Source organism: Danio rerio, chromosome 8 (genome assembly GCF_049306965.1).
Source record: "Danio rerio strain Tuebingen ecotype United States chromosome 8, GRCz12tu, whole genome shotgun sequence".
Lineage (NCBI taxonomy): Eukaryota > Metazoa > Chordata > Actinopteri > Cypriniformes > Danionidae > Danio > Danio rerio.
The window spans coordinates 32248935-32272322 of record NC_133183.1 but is presented as its reverse complement, the minus strand read 5'-3'; the positions used below and the strand labels follow the sequence as shown (position 1 = coordinate 32272322).

The following is a 23388-nucleotide window of genomic DNA, read 5'->3' as shown; positions in this document are numbered from 1 at the left end:
AAAGAAAACCAAAAGAGATATTTATTCATTCATGCCACTTGGGGTCAGTGATTTAGATTTTTTTAATCTAAAATGCTTCTCGTTTCAAAAATACGCTATTTAAATGGTCTAAATTTAGTACTACATTGTTACAGTATACTGTATAAGGATTTGTTTGGAGCAGAGCTTTAAAGAAAACTTAAAAAAAAAAAAAAAAAAACAATCATTAATTCTCATTATACTGAACAGGAAAAGTGTTTTAATACCTTCTTTCTGTTCCTGTTTCCTCTCCACACCTTTTCAAATATTGACTAGGGGCAGGCTGGACACATTTGTCACGTCTCCACTAACACCTCTTATGTTCACAGCTGAAAAACCACACCAATCCATCAGTCTTATCATTTTATTTCACTCTTGTTCTTGAGTTTGTGTACTGTAACACTAATACCGTTGACATTTACACTTCTACACCAGTGAATAAGTTGCTTGCATTTATTTGTAAGTAATCTCATCATTCAGTTTAAGATAGAGAAGTTTGGAAAATATCACGTCTTCTTGAATTCCCTGAAACGTCCCTGGCTATATCGGACGAGCGCAAGTGAAGTGATCTGATTTCTCTCTGATTGTGTTTTCTTCTTAAGACTTACAGGGGTTTCAGGCTGTGCGCTGTGCTCTTTGAGAAGCTCACATTTGCCAAACGCTAACCTCTGTGGTATTTGCCTCCTGATTCAATTACTGTGCCGTCGGCCAATTAGGCCACTCTGTGATTCTTAGTCAATTCGGAGGAGGCCAGCTTCTGTTTGGGAGCAAAATTTGGCAGGTCGGCAGTGACCTACCACAACGTTCTTTTGAAATGAAGCACTATTTGGCAGCATGAAGGATGTAAGATAATACGGAATGGTGACCGCAGTAAGTCCCAGACTACCACAGTTAGCTTCAAACCGAGGCCCAATGGGAGGTTTTCTTCAAGACCTTCCAGGAAAAACAAAAGGCCCTCTAAAAATAAATCAGGTTATTACTACCACGTGCCCCTCCCTCCGTCCCACCCGCTCGCTGGCTTCTTTTCTCCGCTGCTTCTCCCAGGCTCCGACGGTCATCTTTTCTTTCAGACAGATTTAACTCGCCAGCCTGCTAGTCATTGCTTTGCCATCATTGCCGTTTAGCGATACTTTTTTTTCTCTTACTTAACTGCTGCTGACACATAATTTTCATGTTTGAAAATAGACGTGAATCCTTATTAGCTGTGCATAATTATTAGCTCAGCATGAACATCGCTTTAAGGTCACAATAAAGTTGAGAGGTGTGGTCGGCGCCACTCAGTCTATGTGGGTCATGACGGGGCGTTGTTCTCACATAAGAAATGAATCACTGGAAATTTCGTAATTAGCGGTACTTGCAAAGGCAAGCATGGCCATTAATATTGATCACACTAAGGGTTAGGGACTAAACAAACCCCTAACCCCGAGTATTAAAGGCAACTCGTCGTGACTTGTGTGCTGATGTGAATTATAGCCCAGATTGTGCGGCTTGTTAAAGAGAGGTGTGCTATTTACTTTTGTTTAGTGATCAGACTTTTAATTTTCACCGCTATTCATTCAAATAGGTGGAAACATCCTGTGGATTTAAGCTAATGGGAGCTTCTGTGTCATACCTGGAGACCAGAGTATCATTGAGACCTGTGGGTGGGATGTTTTAATTGCATCTACTCTAAAGGTTGCCGGTTTAAATCCTAGGACTAGCAGACGATGTATATGGGGGGAGTAAATAAACTTCCAAAGTGAAATGCCTGTTTTCAATTACAGATTTGCACATTTGTTTTTCAGATTTAGCGATATTTTCAAAATGTTTTTAGAAAATTTTTATTATATGTGGTTAAAATTACTTTTTTTACTGCAATAAGCAACTTGACAACATGCTAAAATAGCTCATGTTATCATCGTGGACAACTTTAGTTAGCGGCAACCTAGCTATGTCTTAGCAAACAGTCAGACCACCCTATCAGCCCCAATGCAAAACACCTCAGTGTGCCTTAGCAACCATGGCAACCAGCCACAACATTTTATCATTGTGCAGTCATTGGGTAGTTTTGCACACACTGACTTCGCAACCATCCTTAGGAAAGATAACATTAAGATATATGGAGTTCGTCTTTACTGTTATAGCGAAGATATTTAGTTTAATATGTCTTTGAGACCTGATAAAAGCAAGTTGTTTTTAAGTAATAAGTAACTTAAAGCTCAATACACTGTAAAACATTTTAAGACAGTATAAAAAAAATCCTTATTTCCTTTGGCTTTTTCTTGTTCATTAAATTTTTTTGTAAACAACAGTTGCACTGACCTAAAATGTCTGAAGTTGAGTGAACAAAAAACTCTTGGAAATTGGTACTACGAACAAGCATAGTTTGTTTGAATTAGAAAAGAGACAGAAACAGGACAGGAGGCAAAACAACAATAACGGTAAACAAAACAAGGATCAAAACATGGCAGGAAAAACACGGTAAAATGCTTTGTAATGCTTCACATGAATAAAAAAAGACTCAGTGAAGAGTCTGTGAATGAGGTGGCTTTATAGTATAGTAATCAGTCTATCATGAGCTTCCAGCTGTGTGTGTGCAATCAGGAGAAACCAAAAACTGATTCCTCCATTTGAATTGTAGTTTGAGCATTTGATTTGTCGTTTAATTATTGCAGGAGTCGTTCATAAAAATTACATATCAAATACATTTGATTTTTACATTTTTGATTTTTATTTGTTTTTATTTATTTATTTTATTTTATCTTTTTAAATACTTGAATTTTCAGTAGTTTTGTAAAAAAACAACAACTTACATATACAGTTGAAGTCAGAATTATTAACCCCCCTGAATTATGAGCCCCCCTGTTTATTTCTTTCCCCCAATTTCAGTTTAACAGAATTTTTTCAACAGATTTCTAAACATAATAGTTTTAATAACTCATCTCTAACAACTGATTTATTTTATCTTTACCATGATGATAATAAATAATATTTGACTAGATATTATTCAAGACACTTCTATACGGCCTAAAATGATATTTAAAAGCTTAACTAGGTTAATTAGGTTAACTAGGCAGGTTAGGGTAATTAGGCAAATTATTGTATAATGATGGTTTGTTCTGTCAACTATCAAAAAAATAGCTTATAAGGGCTAATAATTATTACCTTAAAATGTTTTTTTTATAAAAAAACAAATAAGACTTTCTCGAGAAGAAACAATATTATCAGACATACTGTGAAAATTTCCTTGCTCTGTTAAACATCATTTGGCAAATATTTAAAAAAGAAAAAAAAATCAAAGGGGGCTAATAATTCTCACTTCAACTGTATGTATGTGTGTATAAATATATATATATATATATATATATAGTTAAATACAACAGTTAAGTACAAATTAACAGTCCACATGCGCTAAGCGTTTCTTTTTTTAGAGCGTACTCAGTAAATGTGAGATGACAATTCACATTAAGTTTTTCTGCAGCTTTTAACTTTTTTCAAGTTGGATTTTTTACAGTGTACTTGTATTATTACATGATACATTTGTGTAATATTGTTATGAAATTTGATGTAAGCTTAATGACATAACTAGTTTTATTTTTCTTCTGGGTCTGACAAAGCAAGTTAGATATATAGTACCGCAAGGCTCAGTACTCAGACCTTAGTTGCTACGTAGTGTCATCATTTATGTTATCATAATGGTAATTTTGTACTGGCAAGCAGTGCTTGTTGCTTAATTTTCTTCATGTTTTCTTAAAGAAACATATTTTAATGTCTTCGACTTTGACTTGAAGCTTTTAAATGTTTGTGTTGGAGGATATTTTGTTTACACTTGAATGAATTATAATGCAATATGAAGACCATGGTTCATTTAGAAGAATGCTAGAGGGTCAAATGTGGGACACAGGTTTTAGTTTAATACGCCCTCAGTACAGCCTCCATTCCACTACACAATGTGTTGCTTCAGAAGCCTGCGTAGGAGTTCTTCAGGTGTTTGAACAGTATTTGGGATGGATTCCGCTTAGATTTAGCATGCCAGTCAGGAGAGAATAGCACCTCTTACTTACTAGCGAGTCATGTGTGCCATGTATTTCGTGCGAGCACAGGCAGAAGCGTGAGGGCTAAGCGTTGTGGTATGCTGTTTCATGTGAGGACTCGTGTGCGTGTGTATACTGCGCTTGTGAGCGTGAGTACCATCTGTCGGTCAGGCATACTGAACGCATTGTATCACAGCTACTCTCAAAGCCCGGTCACAAAGTTCACCCGGACAACCAGCCAGGAAGATAAAAGCATATCAGACGTCTACCAGAAGTGCTTTGTAATACTATGTGTGTTTCTATAGACCAGAGAAAAATCACATGAATGGGAACATGAGCTGCTTGATGAGAGGTCAGACGATACAAGGTCCTGTTCAAATGGATTTTTGTAGAATTCCACCAAATACAAAACGCAAATGTTGATCATTTATCGCACATACTAAAATATTTAAAACCTCTGTGTGAATATTTTCACATAGAAATTCTTATTCATTAGCAGGGCCAGACGGAATCTGCGGACGTTTTTTGCTATTTCTGCGGAGAATTTTGGTAAAAATCTGCGGATTTCTGCGGAATTATTTTGGGAGTATCCAGTGGAGTATCATAACTAAAACCTTAGTATATTAAATAAAAAGTAATAAATTACTGAATAAAAACTGAATGAATTCAGATTTACACATTTACTCAAGTAAATAAATAAAATTAATAATAGGCTAAAAATCTCCAGAAATCTGCAAAATTCTGCGGAAAATCTGCGAATCTGCCTATTATTTGTGTTTTATAATTATAATAATTTCTTACATTTACATAGCACTTTTCTGGACACTCAAAGCACTTTACACATTGGGGGGAATCTCCTTATTCACCACCAGTGTGCAGCATCCACGTGAATGACATGACGGCGGCCATATTGCGCAAGACCACACACCAGCTGATAGATGTAGAGGAGACAGAGTGATGAAGCCAATTATGATGTGGGGATGGTTTAGAGGCTATGATGAACAGAGGCCAGTGGGCAAAATTTGGCCAGGATGCCAGGGTTAAACTCCTACTCTTTTTCGAAGGACATCTTGGGATTTTTTTTCTGCAGGTTGCAATGTCCCAAAATTTTATTGCTAATCTTAAGCTAATTGTAATCGTTTGTTTTGGTTCAATTTGGAATTTCCATCACAGAGCCTGGGGGATCAGAGTAAGTGCTCCGACTCGGCCCCCCCTGATCTCACAACCTAGGATTTTAAATGACCACCGAGATGTCAGGACTACGGTTTACATCTTATCCGAAAGACTACACTCACTGAGCAGTATAGAGTCCCCATCAATATACTGGGGCGGTGGGACCCTGGGACAGACTGCAGGCTGAGCACCCGCTGCTGGTCTAACTAACACAACTTCTGGCAGCAACCTAGCTTTCCCATGTGGTATCCCATCCAGGTACTGACCAGGCACAGCCCTGCATGCTTAGCTTGCAGAGAGCTAGCTGCCAGCAAATGTTTCGCTGCTTTATAGTGATGTGCGGATCGATACTAAAACATTGACATCTCCGATACCAGCTTTGTGTGTTCTAGAATCGATTAGCTTATCAAAATATCGATATTTCAGTAATTTGGAGCAAATATGTCATTTATTGGAAATAGGAAATACAGTGGAAGGTAACCACAATTACCCTAGTTAATCTGAATAATGCCAACTTAGTCGGAACTACTTGTTCTTCTGCCTGAAAAGTCATATGCGTAATATGACACTGTACAACTGCAGACAGAGCACTAGCTAGCCACTGGCTAGCTAGCCACTCAGTCAGTCTGCTTGCTGGCACATGTTGTTCAGTCATGGTGTCATTGGATATAGGTGACCACAAGCCAAGTTTTGTGTGGAGCTACTTCACTTTCATAAACTCAAACGATGTCGTTTGTGACACGTGTAAAAAAAAAAACAAACAAACTGTGAGGTCCTGTGGTAAAACCACAAACCTCACCAAACACCTACATATAAATCACAAGACAGAATATGACAACATCATGACTAGGCAGTCAGAAAAAGTGGAAAGGAGGGGTACAGGTGTTGCTGGGGCGAGACAAACATCGGTTGCAGGGTCCTTAGGTGCAGCAGGCAGGCACTATCCAGGTACAGAGGGAGAAAATGTGGCGATGTGGCTGTATTTTGGGGGCTTGAGTTTTGTGACAATGTTAAAACAAAAGAAAAAAAAATCTCCAAGGGGACCAGATTAACATGCCACTAAACCAAAAGGTGTGAATGTTTATTGTTTAATGGTAAGATGTTTAGGCAGGCGTTTTAACATACACAAGCTCAGATGCTGTCAATAAATATGTAAATTGGCTCTTTTTTGTATGACAATTCTTAATCAATAAACAAGAATAACCAGTAATATGTCTCGTATTCAGTATAAAGTGACACTTTTAAGTACACTACTTGTTACTTTAATTTCCCAAACAGTAATTTTTGGGCAAAGTATCGGATCGGTATCGCCGATACTCGTCTTTATTTGACTTGGTATCGGATCGGATAGGAAAGCAGTGGTATTGCACATCACTACTTCTTAATGTTTTGGTAAAAACCATTATATATTTTCAGAATTTTTTCAAATGAATAGGATGTTCAAATAAACAGAATTTATTTACTTTTCTACTTTCACAACATATAAGTCTTGCCTGTCCCTTTTAATCAGTGTGTTCTTATTTATTAAGTGCAATCATGCTTTTTCTAGTTGAAAGCTCACGTTTATAGGGCTGGGATGCATTTGCATGAGTACAGGTGCACAATGCCCTTATATGGTAATGTGGGCGTGCATTATGATAATTGCTCAGGGCATGTGCTCTTGTTTAGAAAATGGTTCTGATGAGAAAAATGTGTATATACACAGGGACATTTTGCGTGGGAACCTTTTAAACACAATGACTAACATGTTTCGCCTCATTAAAACTACTAGAAAGCATCAAATAACTTAGTAATTAAAATAATAATCACCAGATAACGAAGTAATCACAGATCAAACTGGGACTTTTGAGATAATCTTGTCCCAGACTGGCATGACTCATGTCAACATGTAAGTGTTGCACTCCTGTAGAATTGGGAAATTTTGTATCTGGTATTAAAAGACTAAATGTTTTGTCTGTGTGTCTGTGTGTGTTGTTTTGAGGGAGTCACTGCAAGTCTCACCATCTGCTACAGTACATCAGGAAGTCCATGTAAGACTGGCATATCTTCATATCAAAGTCAAAGTGCACATGATATCAGCATGTGTCCGCCTTGGCTTAACCTACATGTTTAAAAGGCACGTATTGGTTTATTAGTGTATGCATGTAAACTATTGCGCATGCATGGTTACGGGTTTCCGTAATTGAAATTACGTGCATGTGTGTTGTTGTGCCCCATACAAACCCCAGCAGCTGCAGAGGGGATCAGAGTTGAGTTGCATTCCTGGGGAGACCCCTGAGGCAGGACAGCTGCAGTGCCTGCCTGCGTCTCTCTCACTCTTGCTCTCCAGAGACGCCGTAATTACACAGGACATTCCGCAATTTATTACTGCTAGCATACATGTACATGCACAGTGATATGCTCCCACAAATGCAGAGTGTGAGCACTGATGCTCATGGTATGATGTGAGCACACAGGGGTCAGCCAATAGCAGTCACACCTACTCACCTCACTTTAAAGGAAAATGAATGAGCGTCATCATCTATTCACCATGATCATTTACAGTAGGTCACAACCATATTCATTCACAGAAAGCGTGTTAGGTAACAACCAAACTGCTTTCTTTTATCAACTAATCATGGTTGCATCTTATAATTTATATTACTAAACCGGAGTGCTTCCCTACAATATCATCAAAAATGTTATTGTAATTTTTGGATTTTGGCATTCAGGATAGTTTAAAATGCATGGTTTGATGACCGTAATCAATTTGTAGCTGTGAGTAAAGATGTATGATATATTACAAACTCATAATAGAGTACCACAAGGCTCAGTACTGGACCATTGCTTTTCATAATGTACATGCTTTGTTTTGCCTTTGTTTCACTGTTGAGATGACCATATACAGCTCTGTATTTCTTTAAGTCTGATGAAACAAGTTTAATACAAAATAAAATAAGGCGCAGAATTTGGACCGTTACTTCCAATGCTGAAAATGCTTATGGAATAAGAAATGTGGAGTCAGTTTTAACAATTTTTTTCTGCCCATACACAGCTCTGAAACTTTTTAGGCTTGACAAAACTAGTTCAATCTGGAGTTCTGCAAGGCTTAGTACTCAAACCATTGTTTTTATTGCTGTACTGTACACACTACCCATAGGATAGATGTCATTAAGATATAGTATAGAGCAGACCTAGGGTGCGTTTGTGAAAACCATCGTTACCCAACTAAGGTCGCATGTTGTGTCATTACAAACATAGTTCATTGATTTGGCGTTTCCCAAATCCATCGTTTCAACGAACCTTCGCAAACTGCATCAAAAACTTGTATGCTTGCAACTACACCTCTGGAGCTGTATTTAGAAACATAGTTCCTGTGTTCTATTCCCAGTTATCCTCCCTATGCCCTGTTCATTTTGAACATTCTAACATTTAAACTTGGAATTTTTTTTATTTTTTTAAGTATTAAAGTCATCTCTCTTTGGTGTAATTTGCTTTCAAAGTATTTTTACAGTTTAGTTTTAGTGATCTTCATCATGTTTACAATTCTGTCCCCTTCACAGTGCACTTTAAAAACATTGATATCACTTTGAACACAAAGTGTTCCGTGGCTCATGATGAAAGCTTAGGCCCTATATGTGCCATTTACGTATATTTCAATTAATATAAAAAAGAGTTCCTTTTTTTTCCAAAACTAATATTGTTTTATTTTTTAAATGCTTGAGCGTGTTAAACAATATAATTTGCACAAGGAAATGATGGGGTTCTTCCCTAAAGAAGTTGTTACTCCACCCGGTTTAAAGCATCATTATGTGCGTTTTACGTTATAACTAACGTGGTTCAAACAATTGATCTTCGACAGAGAAACCACAGGTTTTGGGAAACACTCGTCACTACATAATTCTTTTCTCAAATGATGCATCAAACTATGATGGTTCAGCCACGAGTTACGTCGTTGTTTGGGAAACACACCCCTGGGTATTTATTTAATTTAAATTCAATGCCAAGGTCTAATATTGTGAGTCAACAAAAGGGGACTTTCACATTTAGTATATCGTCTTTTGCATGAGCGTTTTTGTTATTTCAAATGGAGACGCATGGTTTCAGCACTCAGATAGGAAATGTATGTCACGCTCACGTTTTCCAGGCAGCACGAGTTAAAAAAAATCTAAACTTTTCAGAGTGCCGTGAGTGAACTTCAAGTCATGTGATAGGGACCAACCAGGCAGCTTCACATTTTGTATGGAATTACACAGTAATGAAGGTGGACTGAACTACCTCTTTTTTAAACTTTAGAGTTTATATGAATGTTTATTGAATAGTTTTTTTTTTGTTTTTATTAACTGTATTGGTCTGGCCCTTTGAAACCACCCCAGAGTCTAATGTGGCCCCTTGGAAAAATTTATCTCCCCTGGTATAGAGAATATTTTCACTGGCAATACTCTATTTCTACAAGGCCTGATATACCAAGTTCTGTTTGAAGCACCACAAGGCTCAGTATCCGAACCATTTAGTTTCACACTGTTAATGGCTATCATTGGGAGGTATCACTAAGGCATCACTAAGTTTTCAATGTTACACTGACGGTTTCAATATGGAGTACTGCAAAGCTCAGTACTCAGATCACTGCTATTGCTTATTTCCCTCTGATCCCAAAATTCTATTTAAATCGATATTAAGGTAAATTATAAATTTTATAATCATTTTTATACAGTAAATACATTTAAATGTTGCCTAAAATATTGGTCTAGTAGTCCAGACTGTTCATGGGCCATAATCTGAAACTAATAAACAGAAACTGCAAGCTGAAATATCAGTAATTGGGTGAACTATCCCTTTAGGCCATCAGATCATCATTCGGCCAAGATTTCTCTCACAATCACCACCTACCTCTTAAATCCTCGCCTTCCCCCGTCGGTTTTAATGAGTGAGCTACCTGATGCTATGTGCGTATTAAGTTTATTGGATTCTTCAAGTGTCCTCAGGTTAGGTTAATGTAGGTCACGCTGTCTGACTGAACAAAATGTCTTCCTGTTATGGGAGTTTAGATCAGTGTTATCATTAACTTTAACTATTACCACACCCCAGGTGAGAAGAACCTTTCATACAAACAGGTTGCTCGTTTGTGTCTAGACAGACACGTGCTAGGCCTGTTATTCAGTGCCTGTGTGTGTGTGTTTACTGTTTGTGAAGGATTTGCCATACTGCTAATTACTGATGCGTGCTTCTGTGGGCTCCGGGGACCTCTGTGAACCTTACGGGAAACCTTTTTTTCTTATTCTCTGTGTGTTTTTGTAGATCTTTCAAAAGTTCACAAGGGCCAGCCAGCCAGTACTTCAGAATTTTCTTTGCCTGCTATTATTTTCAATGCAAATACCAACATTTTTGTGTCAGAGGAAAAAACATTACGGTTATGTGTGTCTGCATTTATGTATTGTGTATATATTGGAGATAAATTGCTATGATCATAAACTGATGGCTTTTTCTTGCATAAAGCTTTCAATCTAGAATATGAATAGTGTAGACCAGGGATTTCCAGACTCTCCTGGAGGACCGGGTCCTGCAAAGTTTACTTCCAACCCAATCAGACACACCTGGGCTAGCTAATCAAGCTCTTACTAGGCATTCTAGAAACAACCTTGCAGGTGTGTTGAAGCAAGTTGGAGCTAAAATCTGCAGGACGCAGACCCTCCAGGACCGGGTTTGGATACCCCTGGTGTAGACTACTAGAAACTTATGTTTTTATTCTAGAAATTATAATTAAACTAAATTAAATATTATGGAACATAGTTTAATGTATTATCAGGGTATCTGCAGGGTCCTAAAATATTAAATAAATAAATGGGCCTTAAAAAGTCTAAAATTGACTGAAATTTTGTCTTGTAGGTCTTAAATAATTTTAAACAGGTCTTAATTTTCCCTTGTTTATGTAAAGATACTCAATCAATCCAACACATCGCACTGCCAACAATACATCTCATTACAACTTTTAGCAAAACTACTGTATATTAATAACTAATATTTTAAGTATGTTGTCCATTTTTTAGTTTTTAAAGTTTTTTTTTAATTTATGTTGAAAAATATTTATGTATACACCTAGGGCCTGCTTGTTTTGAGACATTATTTAAAATATGTGGCTAATAAATAGCTATAGAATTTAATTAGTTTTTTGATGGGGAAAGTACTTTTATTTATTTATTTTTTTGCTGGGCCATGAAAAATCCTTAGCATTTAGCCCTAAATAAGTCTGAAATTTCATTCCTCATGGTCTTAAAAAGTCTTAAATTTGGCTTTGTGTAACCTGCAGAAACCCTGATTATATATTTTAACATGTATCTTAATATTGTGAAATTAAAGAAATTAAAAAAAAATTCTGTTATTAGGAAAGGATGACTTAAATTGGTTAAAAGCTATTTTGTAATGTTATATTGTTTTAATATTTCATAATTAATTCATATTTCAAATAAATGTTGTTTATAATTTCTATTCATTAAATAAGTCTGGATAAAAGATGGATGGGTGGATGCACTGATGCATTTCTTCTTTTATATTTTATTCAAAGGCTGCAGGTCACTACACTCTAAAAAGTGCTGGGTCCTCATAACCCAACATTGAATCCATAGACAGTAAAAAAAACTGATGATGCAACCCAACATTAGGTCAAATACGCACAAACTTGACGTTGAGTTGAACCAGGGCAGGGCGATAAAATGGCTATCGATATTTCAAGAGTTCATGCTTAGATATTGCTTGATGATATTAGCATGGCATGCTGTCCTGGGAGAGAACCCTGAGCTCAGAGATAATTAAGCCCAAGGCTCCTGCCTGGTCAATAGAGCTTGTAAAGGGAGTACGAGCTCAGGTGGAGAAGGCGTGGATGTTTTTTTTTTGGTTTTTTTTCGGAAAACAAAAATAAGGGAGTGAGTTTTGCTAGGCTACTTATAACGAGTGTGGATTAATCTGATTGGCTAACTAATGATTGTAGATGAGAGACCAGTTGCAGTCAATCATATCACATGCTCCTCTTAAAATTAGATTGTGAAACTTCACTTGCTGACCAAGCACCAATGTCAATATCAATTAAATGAAAGTTTCTGCATGTAGTTTTGGTATGAAGCGCTACAGTTTTAATAAAATGTGGCTGCTGAGCGCGCGACTTGGAAGCAGTGCCAATAAGCTTGGGGTGTAAGTTTGTCATTTCCAATTAAGGCACGGGACTTGTACGACAGGCATACGGGAGCGGAACGCACATGTTGTGTAAGCGGCACGCACATGGACCATGTGCATTTTCCAGCCACAGCTAGTTAAAAAACATTTGAACTCTTTAGAATGCTGCGAGTGCACCACAATTCATATAAGTAGAACTAACCAATCTGCTTCACACTTTGTGTGAAATATACATATTTCAATAGTAATGGCAGACTAATTACCTTAGCCAAACACAGCGCGCCCAAACACTGCAACACTTTTTACTTTTCTCCATAAACTTGCATCAGAGCTGCAGCAATGGTTTGTCCATTTGTCATTTTCTAAGGAAATGGTTGATGGTCACCATTGTAAATGGTCAAGGAATCCACGCGCACACGCTTGTCATTTCAGATCAGAATAACAACACATGCGAAAATTGCAGAGTGGCTTTTTGGTTTCTTTTCTTGTGCATCCCAGCCACTTGCACCACATCTCAAAGATTTTTTAGCATAGGGGGGAATATAGTCATTCAACTTCAAAATTTGTAATGTTGCAGTATGTATTTGAATAACTATGGTTGGTTCCTTTACTTGAAAGCTCAGATTTGATGATCATAAATTGTGTTGTTAACAGAGTTTGAGGTTTACTGTATCATTATTTATCACACCTTATAGTTTGCTTTAATTGTTTAGCATTTACACTTCAACACTGCACACACTTTGTAACATTTTATTTATCAAGTTTAAGAGTCTCTTAAACTCTTATGTTTATTTTATCACAAAGAGATCAGATATTTTGTTTATATTTTTTTGACCATTAAAACCTTAGTAATGTTGGTAAATTAAAATAAAGTGGTTAAATAAAAAAATCCTAATATTCCTAAATGGATTGTTAAAAACTTATTCAATAATTATGGATGTTGAATGATATGAAACATGATATCGTGATAATGTTTTTGCAATTTCGCCCAGCCCTAGTTGAACTAAACTTTTGTCCATATCTGCCCAAATGCCTTACAACATCACCACCTTTTTTTTAAGTGTAGCTTAATCACAAAGTCAATAAAAAATATATATATTGTTTCAAATTTTAATATGTTACAATATATTTCCAATCTGTTGATATATTTGCTCACACCATTTATATAGACATTACATTCTGCCAGTATAGTACTGTTGAATTTATTAGATGTGCAGCAGACCCTGGCCTTTTTTCAAGTAGAGCATTTATACGCTAAGATTTCATTCATTTATGTTAGACTCAAATCATTTCAAATCACACAGTATGTTATGTAAAGTATCATCTACACACTAAAGCACCTTTTTGTATTTGCATATAGCAATTGGCGAGTGTTAATTTTATCCGCGCACTGAGATGTGAAGTGAAACCACAGTCGGAACAGTTGAGACGGAAATCACAACTGAGAACTTTTGCATGAAACACAATTGATTGGAAAACCCACGACAGCACGTCTGACACTTAAAAGATAAAAGAAGAAAGCAACAAACAATGCAGCAGCTCTGTTGAAATAAGCTTTGCAGACAGGTGAGGACAGAGGGGAGTTAATGGTGTCGGCAGGAAAGACAGCGAAAAAGCTCGTTCCTGGTAAACTGGATGTGACATTTGAACATGCTGCTTAAATAGAGGCTGATTTGTGACCGGAAGGCTCTTTGCAGGGCCGCCGCTTCCTGTTGTTTTCCTGAGTCACTTCACACCTCGTCTTAAAGCAAACATTCTCACACGCTTGTACACACACTCGCACAATCTTACTTCATTAATCATTGAACTGCCTCCACCTTCGGGCCCCCATGAGCTGCCAGCCATTCAGCTTCAATTAAACCCCTGCTGCGCCGCACAGAGGCCCAGAGAGAGCAAACGAGAACACCGATTCTGCTTAGCATCGCTAACGGGCTTATTATGATGCAGAACTATCGGGTCCGACCCATGAATCCGGAGATTCACTTAAGCAAAATTAAAAGCTTTTGTGGCAGAAATGTTAATTAGCATAAAAAATCCTTTCAACTCATCCGTTTTTTTTCACCTTCAAATATGCACAAATCTAGTTAGAGGCACTGATACAGTCACAACACCTATAAAGCTATAACAACTGCCGAAGGGACAACCAATTAAAGCTAGTTTGAGGGTTGTTGATTAATAAATGAAATAAATAGATTTTAGTCTTTGTATTGAAGTAAAATACGTTTGTAATAACTCTTCAGCTAAAGCGACATTTAGATGATTATGTAAATTATGTTTTTCTCTAGATAACAAAATGAATACAACTAAATTGACAAAGAAAACATCCAATTAGAGAGTGTTTTTTAATACTTTATTCTGTAGGTTTCTTTAAAGTGAGCAGCTTTATAGTTGTAAACATGCAAATCCATGTTAGTAGCTGTTTATGTGGAAAGTTGCAGTTGTAATGAACCCATTCTGATTAATCATTTCAAAATCCAACGCTAAATAAAGTGATTGTGTTGATGTGAATATTTTTATCCAAAGTTTCCTAATATGCCTCGATTGCACAAATGTTGAGTTTCAAAATGTGCATTCTAGCAAATCCACCTGCTTCTTTTCTGTTTTAAATGGCACTTAAATTTTTTATGGGGTATCAAGCACACTGTAAAAGCCAAAAAGTTAGGGTAACTCAAATCATTTGAGGAAACCGATTGCAACAAACCATTTAAGTTCAAAAACTAATCCTTATGATACTGTGAACTTGATCCATTTGAGTAAACGAAGCAATCTGAGTACAGTAGAACCCAATAAAGAGAACGTAAGCCAACTGAGTACTGTAAAACCCAATAAGTTAAGGCAACTCAAACTGTTTGAGGAAACCGATTGCCACAAACCATTAAAAACCTAGCAGCCTAGCAAAAACCTAGCAGCCTAGCTTTCCCATGTGGTCTCCCATTCAGGTACTGATCGGCCACAGCCCTGCTTAGCTTCAGTGAATGACCATGTGACAGTTGCAGAGAGCTAGCTATCGCGTCTCTTCCGCGCATGAATTTGTTATTTTCAATGGAGGCGCACGCATAAGAAGCGACGCACCCGTACCTTCCAAATAAGACTTGTATCAGGGCTGCAGCAATGTTTTGTCAGCTTGTCATACTCTGAGAAAATGGTTGTTGGTTGCCTAGAAATCTACCCCCCTTCCTGTTGTTGTGCTATGCTGTTATTTTACCAAAAATGTAAACCTCTTACACTGTTCAGACATATTTATCGTGTTGTATAAAAATGAAAATAAATGTCTAAAAAAAGGTTTTGAACAACAATTTACGTGAGTTTGAGTAAAAAAAAATCTAATTGACTGTGCACTTCATGGATTAAATGATGGAAAGAACTTTGATCTTAAGAAATGTTGTGAACAACAGTTTCATTAAAACATGCATTTATAGTTATTTATTGCATCTATAAAAAAATGCATTACTTTTAAAACAAATTATGCAAATATACATGTTTAAGTATTCTGAAACCTTACAGAATAGATTGTAACGTGCTTCTTGGGTGTGGGTTAAGAGCTAAAGATCGATCTGGTTGGTGGAATTTTCTGTACAGCATCAATTATGTTTTGAATTATATTAACAGATGGCTTCACAAAATGTGTAATTAATGGAAAACAAATGTAACCCAATGTTGAGTTTGTCCATATTTGACCCAATTTGTAGAGTTTATGGAGAAATGAATACAGTTATTATGTCTGGAAGATTTTTATGGTTATTATGTCTGGACTATTGTGCTTTATAAAGTAGGGGTGCACAACCTTTTTCTTATGAAGGGCCAAAATCCAAGCTTGATTTAGAGCTTTGGGCCGAAAGTAAACATTGCAAACTATATTACAGTAAGATTGCCATTGGTAATTTCCTAAATTATTTCATAAAATAAAATAATAGAAAAAAAAAACTTATTTACTAATGCATTTTAATTTTTTAACAAACCTATTTCATATAAATCTATATAAAAAATACCATTTATAAAACAATGGAGCTCAAAGCCGAATACAATAGTCATGCGTTCAGCATGCCTTTGCCCTGATTTGCAAGGCAAAATTCTTCTGCTTTGTCCCCTATTCGTAGAGAAAAAATACACTTTTTTAATCTGATTTCTTTACAACATTTAATTAAAACGTTTCATCTCAGTTAGCTTTTCTTTTCACTTAACAATATAGACAAACAAAAGGTTATATTAAATATAAATAAGAATCTCTGTTAAAGGCATTCCTTAACCCTTCTCAATCATTTTCCATCTGGGGGGCCAAATCAAAGGATACAAAGGGCAAACTCTGGCCTGTGGGCCCTAGTTTGGGCATCACTGCTATAAGTGAAATACCTTTGTGAAATTTAAACCAATTAGTGAAATGTTCTTTCAAGAGTTGTTGAAATGTTTTTCAAGGAACTAAACATCAATCTTCTATACTGTTTATCACTGCAAAAGCACCTCTTTTTTCTCCAAGAGCAACATTATGCCACACATGCTACAGAGTTTGTCCTGAACATGAACAATCCTCCTTTTAAAACAGTCATGACTCCTCCAAGCGTGGAGTGTGTGTGTGTGTGTGTGAGTGATACAGCAGTGTAATGAGATCTCCGAGGCGTGGATGAGGTCAGGTTTTTGGGTCGTGTTCAGTTGAATGACGGCGGAGAGCAAGAAGAGGAAGACAGAGCCAGTCTGTGATCTCTCCGCTTTAACACTGTCTTCATTTACACACATCACACATAAACAGAGCGCACACCTCTGTGTTAAGAACACACTGATAACAACCACAGAGTCACGCGCTCGCACTGATTTCCCCCAATGCGTGCGATGCCCGCAGGTGGTGACGTCCCGTGAGCTGTTGGGCCGCTTTCATCTGGGTTTAATCACTTTCTATCTGTCTCTTTCTTGTTAGGTGAAACATCGCTGGTGTGAACTTGCGGTCAAGCATAAACACACCGCCGCATACCGAGACGTTGAGCTCTTTCTGATCCATGACCAGGTACATGACTTATTCCAGAGCACGTTCATTTCACAACTAATGAGCTGCCTTTATTGGAGGCATGTTTATAACAAGTAGTCTGCTTAATTTGTTTACATTTATTTTGCTTTTTTTTTTATTATTTTGGCAAATTCTAAGGCAGAATCATGTGTGTTGTTTACAAAGAAGCAGTGTTATTTAGTAGTTGTTGAGTATTTCCAAGTAACTTTTGTAGTTTTTCTTTTATTAACAGTTCGTTGTGTTTTTTTATTTAAATATTTTGTAATTGTTATGTTTCATTTAAACACTATGTTATTTTTCTGAGTATTAACAATCCTTTATTGTGAAACATGAGCTTATTTTCTCAATTACATCTCGGTTACTTTATGGCCAAAATTTAACCCACAAGCTAGTAAAATGAGTAAGAACTTTGTGAAGGTTTCTTTGCAAAAAGGAAAAGGCCCAGTGAAGGACCCTCTAATTGCCAAGAAATGGTTCCACAATCTATTTGTCAATAAATCAGGTGAATCCAGCATGTCAGTTGTTCAACTGCTGGAGATCGCAAATGATGGCAGCCTTGGGGCCATTCACATAATATTTCCTTACATTTGTATAGCGCTTTTTCTGGACACTCAAATCGCTTTACACATGGAGGGAATCTCCTCATCCACCACCAGTGTGCAGGGTTCACCTGGATGAAAAGACGGCAGCCATATTGTGCCAGACTGCACACCACACACCAGCTGATTGATGTAGAGGAGACAGAGTGATGAAGCCAATTATGATATGGGCATAGTAAGAAGGGTATAGTTAGAAGCCAGTGGGCAAATTTGGCCAGGATGCAGGGGTTAAACCCCTACTCTTTTTCAAAGGACATCTTGGGATTTTTAACGATCACAGAGAGTCAGGACCTCGGTTTAACGTCTCATCAGAAAGACGGCGTTCACTGAGCAGTAAAGAGTCCCCATCAATCTACTGGGGCGTTAGGACCCACACAGATCACAGGTTGAGTGCCCCCTGCTGGCATCACTAAGACCACTTCCGGCAGCAACCTAGCTTACCTATGTGGTCTTCCATCCAGGTACTGACAAGGCGCAGCTGTGCTTAGCTTCAGTGGGCAACCATATGAGAGTTGCAAAGCACTAGCTGTCGTGTCTTTCAGTGCACAAATTTGCTATTTCCAATGTAGGCGCACGCATATTAGTAGGCGCACCCCATACCCCCCCCCCCCCCCCCCCCCAAGGGTCTGTGGTAAAACTGTCAAGCGTTGACCAGTTTGTGGTGATAAAATGTTGGGAACCACTGCTTTAATGTGTTATTAGGAAAGGTAAACTTCTTACACTGTTCAGACAGTGGTATCATGTTGTATTGAAAATGAAAATAAATGTTAAAACAAAAAGACTTTAAACGTCAATTTATTTATGTGCTTGAGTAAAAAAAAAATGTTTTTGTTTTATTTTCATGAACTATTAATAACATTTCATCCAAATTAAAAGTTAACATTTTGTAATTTAGAGAGAATTATTGTTAATAAAAAGCCTTTCTGAACAGCTGACCCCAAAGTTTAAACAGCAATTCATTTTTTTTTATTTTAGTTTATTGTTATATTTATAAATTAAAGTGTATTTGAGCATTTTTTTTATTATTATTCATGTATAAGGTTTTATCTTGCTAAAGAAGCTGCCATGGAAGTTAGCTGCCTATGTAGGTAGTTTAGGTTTAAGAACACAACTCTCACTCAATAAAGAGCAAGTCCTGATTCTAACGTGTGTGTTTGTGTGTGGCAGGCTATGGGTGTGTATTTGTACGGAGAGCTAATGGTCCAGGAAGACGCTCGGCAGCAAGCATTAGCACGCCGCTGTTTATCCATCATTAAAGATGACATGGACCAATCAGCACGCACCGTTGTGGAAGAAATGATCCTCTGAGCTCACAAATCAGGTAAGACTGTCACATCTTCTCTGACCTTTATATAGTTTGAGGTCCAACAAGATTTACAGTCTCGAACGGCTCATTCTCTGAAAAATCCGACAAAAGGTTTTTGGAAATGAAAAGGGACTCTCCACCATCAGCTCATGCTGTCTCAACCTGCACTGTCAACAGATTTTAATGGCACGTCCCATTGCTTGGTTATTTTTGGAAACACACACACACATACACACACACACACACACAAACACAAATGTCACATTGTGTAAGAGCTACATTAAATGGGACATGTGATGCAAATCTTGATAAAATGCTTGTCAGCAGGGAAAAAAAATCGATTCATTGATGCATCGCAATTCTACCTCTAATGATTCTGAAAAGATTCTCGAAAGTTCAGAATTGATTCTTTATTCAAATTAGATTGCGGTGGTGTACATGAGCTAGAAACAGAAAAAAAATTAAATGTCGACAGGTACTTGTACATGTGCTGCCAAGGTTGCTTTCTTTGGACAAAGATTTGGATAAACCTATGAATTTTAAAGATGCTGTGTCACGGTCCCAAAGGGAATGGACATGGACATGATGCATGGACACTGATCTGCTAGTTAAGTCGTGACTTATGGAATACTGTTTTCGGGTCCAAGCCGTTACTCATTTGAATTGAGAAAATATTTGTTTATGACAACTTTGCTTGACGTTAGACTTAACGTGCAGATTACAACACAACCATGTCACCATTATGGAAAGATAAGTAGAAGTTTGCAGCTTGTGTTCTGCAAACATAAACTTGAAATGAAAGGGAGTTTTTTTTAACCATAAACAAAAGCATATATACTACAATTCTGGTAACATTTGAAGTTAGAATGATGTTTTTGCACAGCTGTAGAAATCCGCTTGTTAAGTGTGACGTCACGCAAAGGGGCTTCCGACTCCAATCTCTATATCAAACTGTATGGGGAGACTCATACATTGTTAAATATTGGTGTCTGTGATGCAGCAAGCCCAGAGACTGATGCGTACACTGTGATTTTTAGATAAAAGTCAGTTTAATGTGTGACATGACTAAAAAGTGGCCATAAACAAATATTTTCTTAATTCAAATGAGTAGCGGCTTGGAACTGGAAACAGTATTCCATACATCACCGATATGTCACGACTTAACAAGCGGATAGGACAATTGTAGGTAAAGAATTGTTTTCAATATTGAATCATGGCTTCCAAAATCAGAATTAGTACTGGATAGTAAAATCCTTAAAGATTCCCACCCAAACTCAGTACCTCGGTTCATCTACTAACCCAGAAAAAAAAAAAAAATGAAAAATGACAAACTAGTAATTTTGTTTTGGTAAAGCCTTTTTCTGCCTTTATTTATTTATATATTTTTCTCTTTTTTTACATTAGTCTGCTTTTTTTAATAAAATGCCTGTTTGTTTACACAACAATTGTGTTTTTGTGGCTGAAAAAACAGATAAATGTATGGTGTTTTTAGGTTTTTGAAAATGAAAGTCTTTGAAAAAGATGGTGTCTTGCACGCATAGGATATGTTTAGGGAGGTGTAGATTAAAAGCAGGGACAAACAAACAAACAACAATTACACATTACACACATTAAAACCAACAGCGATATCAGACTACCAAACAGAGATGGCAAATTCTACCGCCAACAACACATCATCACTTCCCTACAGGTGCTGTTTACAAGTACCAGAGCTAAATACTGGCCTGACATACAAAATACCGCATTTTTGACCTTTTTACAGACGTGTACAAGCAGATAATTTAAACAATTTTGTGTAGATGTGAAACATTTTTTAAAACGCAAGAGAAAATCTTTTGTTTTTGGCTACATTGTTGCCTAATACACTCATTTCTAACAACTTGGTTGCATGAGATTCAGATTTAGAATCTGGCCTCTCCTCAAAATCACCAGCTCATTTGCATTTAAAGAAATGTTGCCAGTCTGATCTAACAAGAAAACTTAAGTATTTTATGCTTTGTCAGTTTAGTGGCTAGTTCCCAGCCCCATCCCTGAACCCAACCGCCATTGGGAGATCAGCAAATTGTACAAATTAAATTATACAAATATGAATTAGCCACTAAATCAAAAAGTTATCGTCGTGAGATTGCATTGGTTTTTGCACACAATCAAAGAAGTGCAACTTTGACAAGCTGAAATAAATGATCTGTGGGGTATTTTGAGCTTAAACTTTACAGATACAGTCTGCAAACATTACCGATTTATTTGGCATCTTATAAAAAGGAGCACAATATGAGCCCCTTCAACAAAAAAGCCGATCAGAATCCCAGGAGATACAAAAGTCATAAAAAGCCTTTAGTTGGTACTCCCCACATTATTAAACGCACTCCCTCGCAGTGTCCGCATGCACATTCTTCCAGAAGCTCCCGCCTGCCTCTTCTGCACTTTTTCCAGGAAGCCTGTCCAGATCTGTTTGTATTATGATGAATTTGGAATGTGCTTCTCAAACAAATCCCCAGCACCAGAAAAGAAACGGGTCAGCAGCTTTTTTCAGACAGGCTTTAGGAGAGAGGAGGGTCCCGCTGCTCTTCCTCCACCAGGGAGGGATTCCCTGTGTCCACTATTTGTTGCTTCCTTAAAAGCTGTGGAGGACGGGCAACGAGAGCAGAAGAAAGAGTAATTGTCTGGCTTTGAAGCTCAAGATATTGCTCTGTTTAACGGAGCGGCAGCCTCCTCTTTATGAGCCCTGAGATAAATCTATTAGTCACCTCGCTCTGGACCTGAGTTTTTGGTGAAGATGTGGTGCGTTTAATCCGCCGACAAGACAGTTTTATTTGTTTGGGGACTCAGCAGGAGACAGGATGCTTTTTTTCCCCAAGACATTGTGGTTTATGTCACTTGACTTGGATGAATCATGCCGGTCCGAATAATCATTCTGCGCTAATGCAGCATTTTCATTCTCAGCGAGCCAGTTTGTCTTCAGAGGTCAGCGTCTAGCCGGCGTCAATAATTCTTCAGTACACAAACCGGGCGTCTGCCTCGCTCAGACGTGCACTGAAATGTGCTCAATTCTGAAGGCAGATTGCACCTGTTGTTGGGAGGTTCAGCGGCGCGGCAACAGAGTGTCAGGAAAAGCTATTAGGACTGAATTATGACTTGTGATTTTCAGTTTTCAGTTTTTTTTTTTTGAGGGGCTGATGAGATTTTTTACTGTTTAAAATACGTTTACATTTATTTGTGAAATTTAAATCCTGAATGGTACAACTGTCTTGTTGGTATAGGAAAAAAAGGCACTTTTAAATGTATCTTTTGAACATTTTAAGTGATAAATTTTACTTCATACTTTTAATTGTTGTACAATGAATACAATTTTACAAAACTAAATAAAAACTCAAAAATCTTAAAAAACATTATTTCTATTAAGATTTATACATACATGCATTAATGCAATAATATAACATTTTACACGACATAACAGTTTACGTAGTCTATTTTTTAATAAGCAAGAATATTTGTTAAAATTACTGAGCTAATAATGAACCTTAGATAATGTTAACCTCAAATGTACAAACACATTTTAAGATCAAATGTGCTGTATGAAAGTTTTTTTTACTCTTCTTAAGCATAAAAATACCATAATATTGCAGATATTTAAGAAACATGCTAAGTGATCATACTTGTCTTAAAAACAATGCTATAGTCGGATACTCACATGCCAATACGTCTGTCTTTGTTTTGGTCCCTTCAGCCTGCCCAATGCCAGTTTAGCTAATTATATTTCAGCACCCCGGATTGACTTGGTGGAAAACAGTGTAATTCATTCAGTCAGGCTCTCAAAGTGTGTATCTGTGACTGAAATATGACCTCTGGTGGACAGTAGCAGCCTCTGAAATGAGACACAGATTCAGAATTCCACATTAGGTGGTTATAATTAGAAAATAATATAAATATTATGAATGTAAACATCAGGTGAGCAGGTTACATTGTAATCCTGTGTCCGAACAACATGCTACCTGACAATTTTCCAGCGATAAGCACGTCATAAACACAACAGAAAATTAAATACAGCCATTTAAAAGCACAGAATAGTGCACTCACTGCACTCCAACAAAATGGTAAGGTCAATCATCTAATTAATACATTTTAAACCTCTTTAAC

The 23388-nt window shown here is 37.1% G+C and overlaps 1 protein-coding gene across 4 annotated transcripts in view; it reads left to right on the top strand.

Moving 5' to 3' along the window:
• The window catches only part of aopep (aminopeptidase O (putative)), a 161539-nt gene that overhangs the window by 128700 nt on the left and 9451 nt on the right, over positions 1-23388 (top strand). For 3 of the 4 annotated variants that reach the window (XM_073909595.1, XM_073909594.1, XM_005167175.6), the window contains 2 exons: positions 17260-17346; positions 19113-19266. In XM_073909595.1, the coding sequence (XP_073765696.1) occupies positions 17260-17346; positions 19113-19253 (228 nt within the window). In that variant the 3' untranslated portion in view covers positions 19254-19266. Of the gene's footprint in view, positions 1-17259; positions 17347-19112; positions 19267-23388 lie in introns of those variants that run through there. The other variant, NM_001123258.1, reaches the window with a different exon arrangement.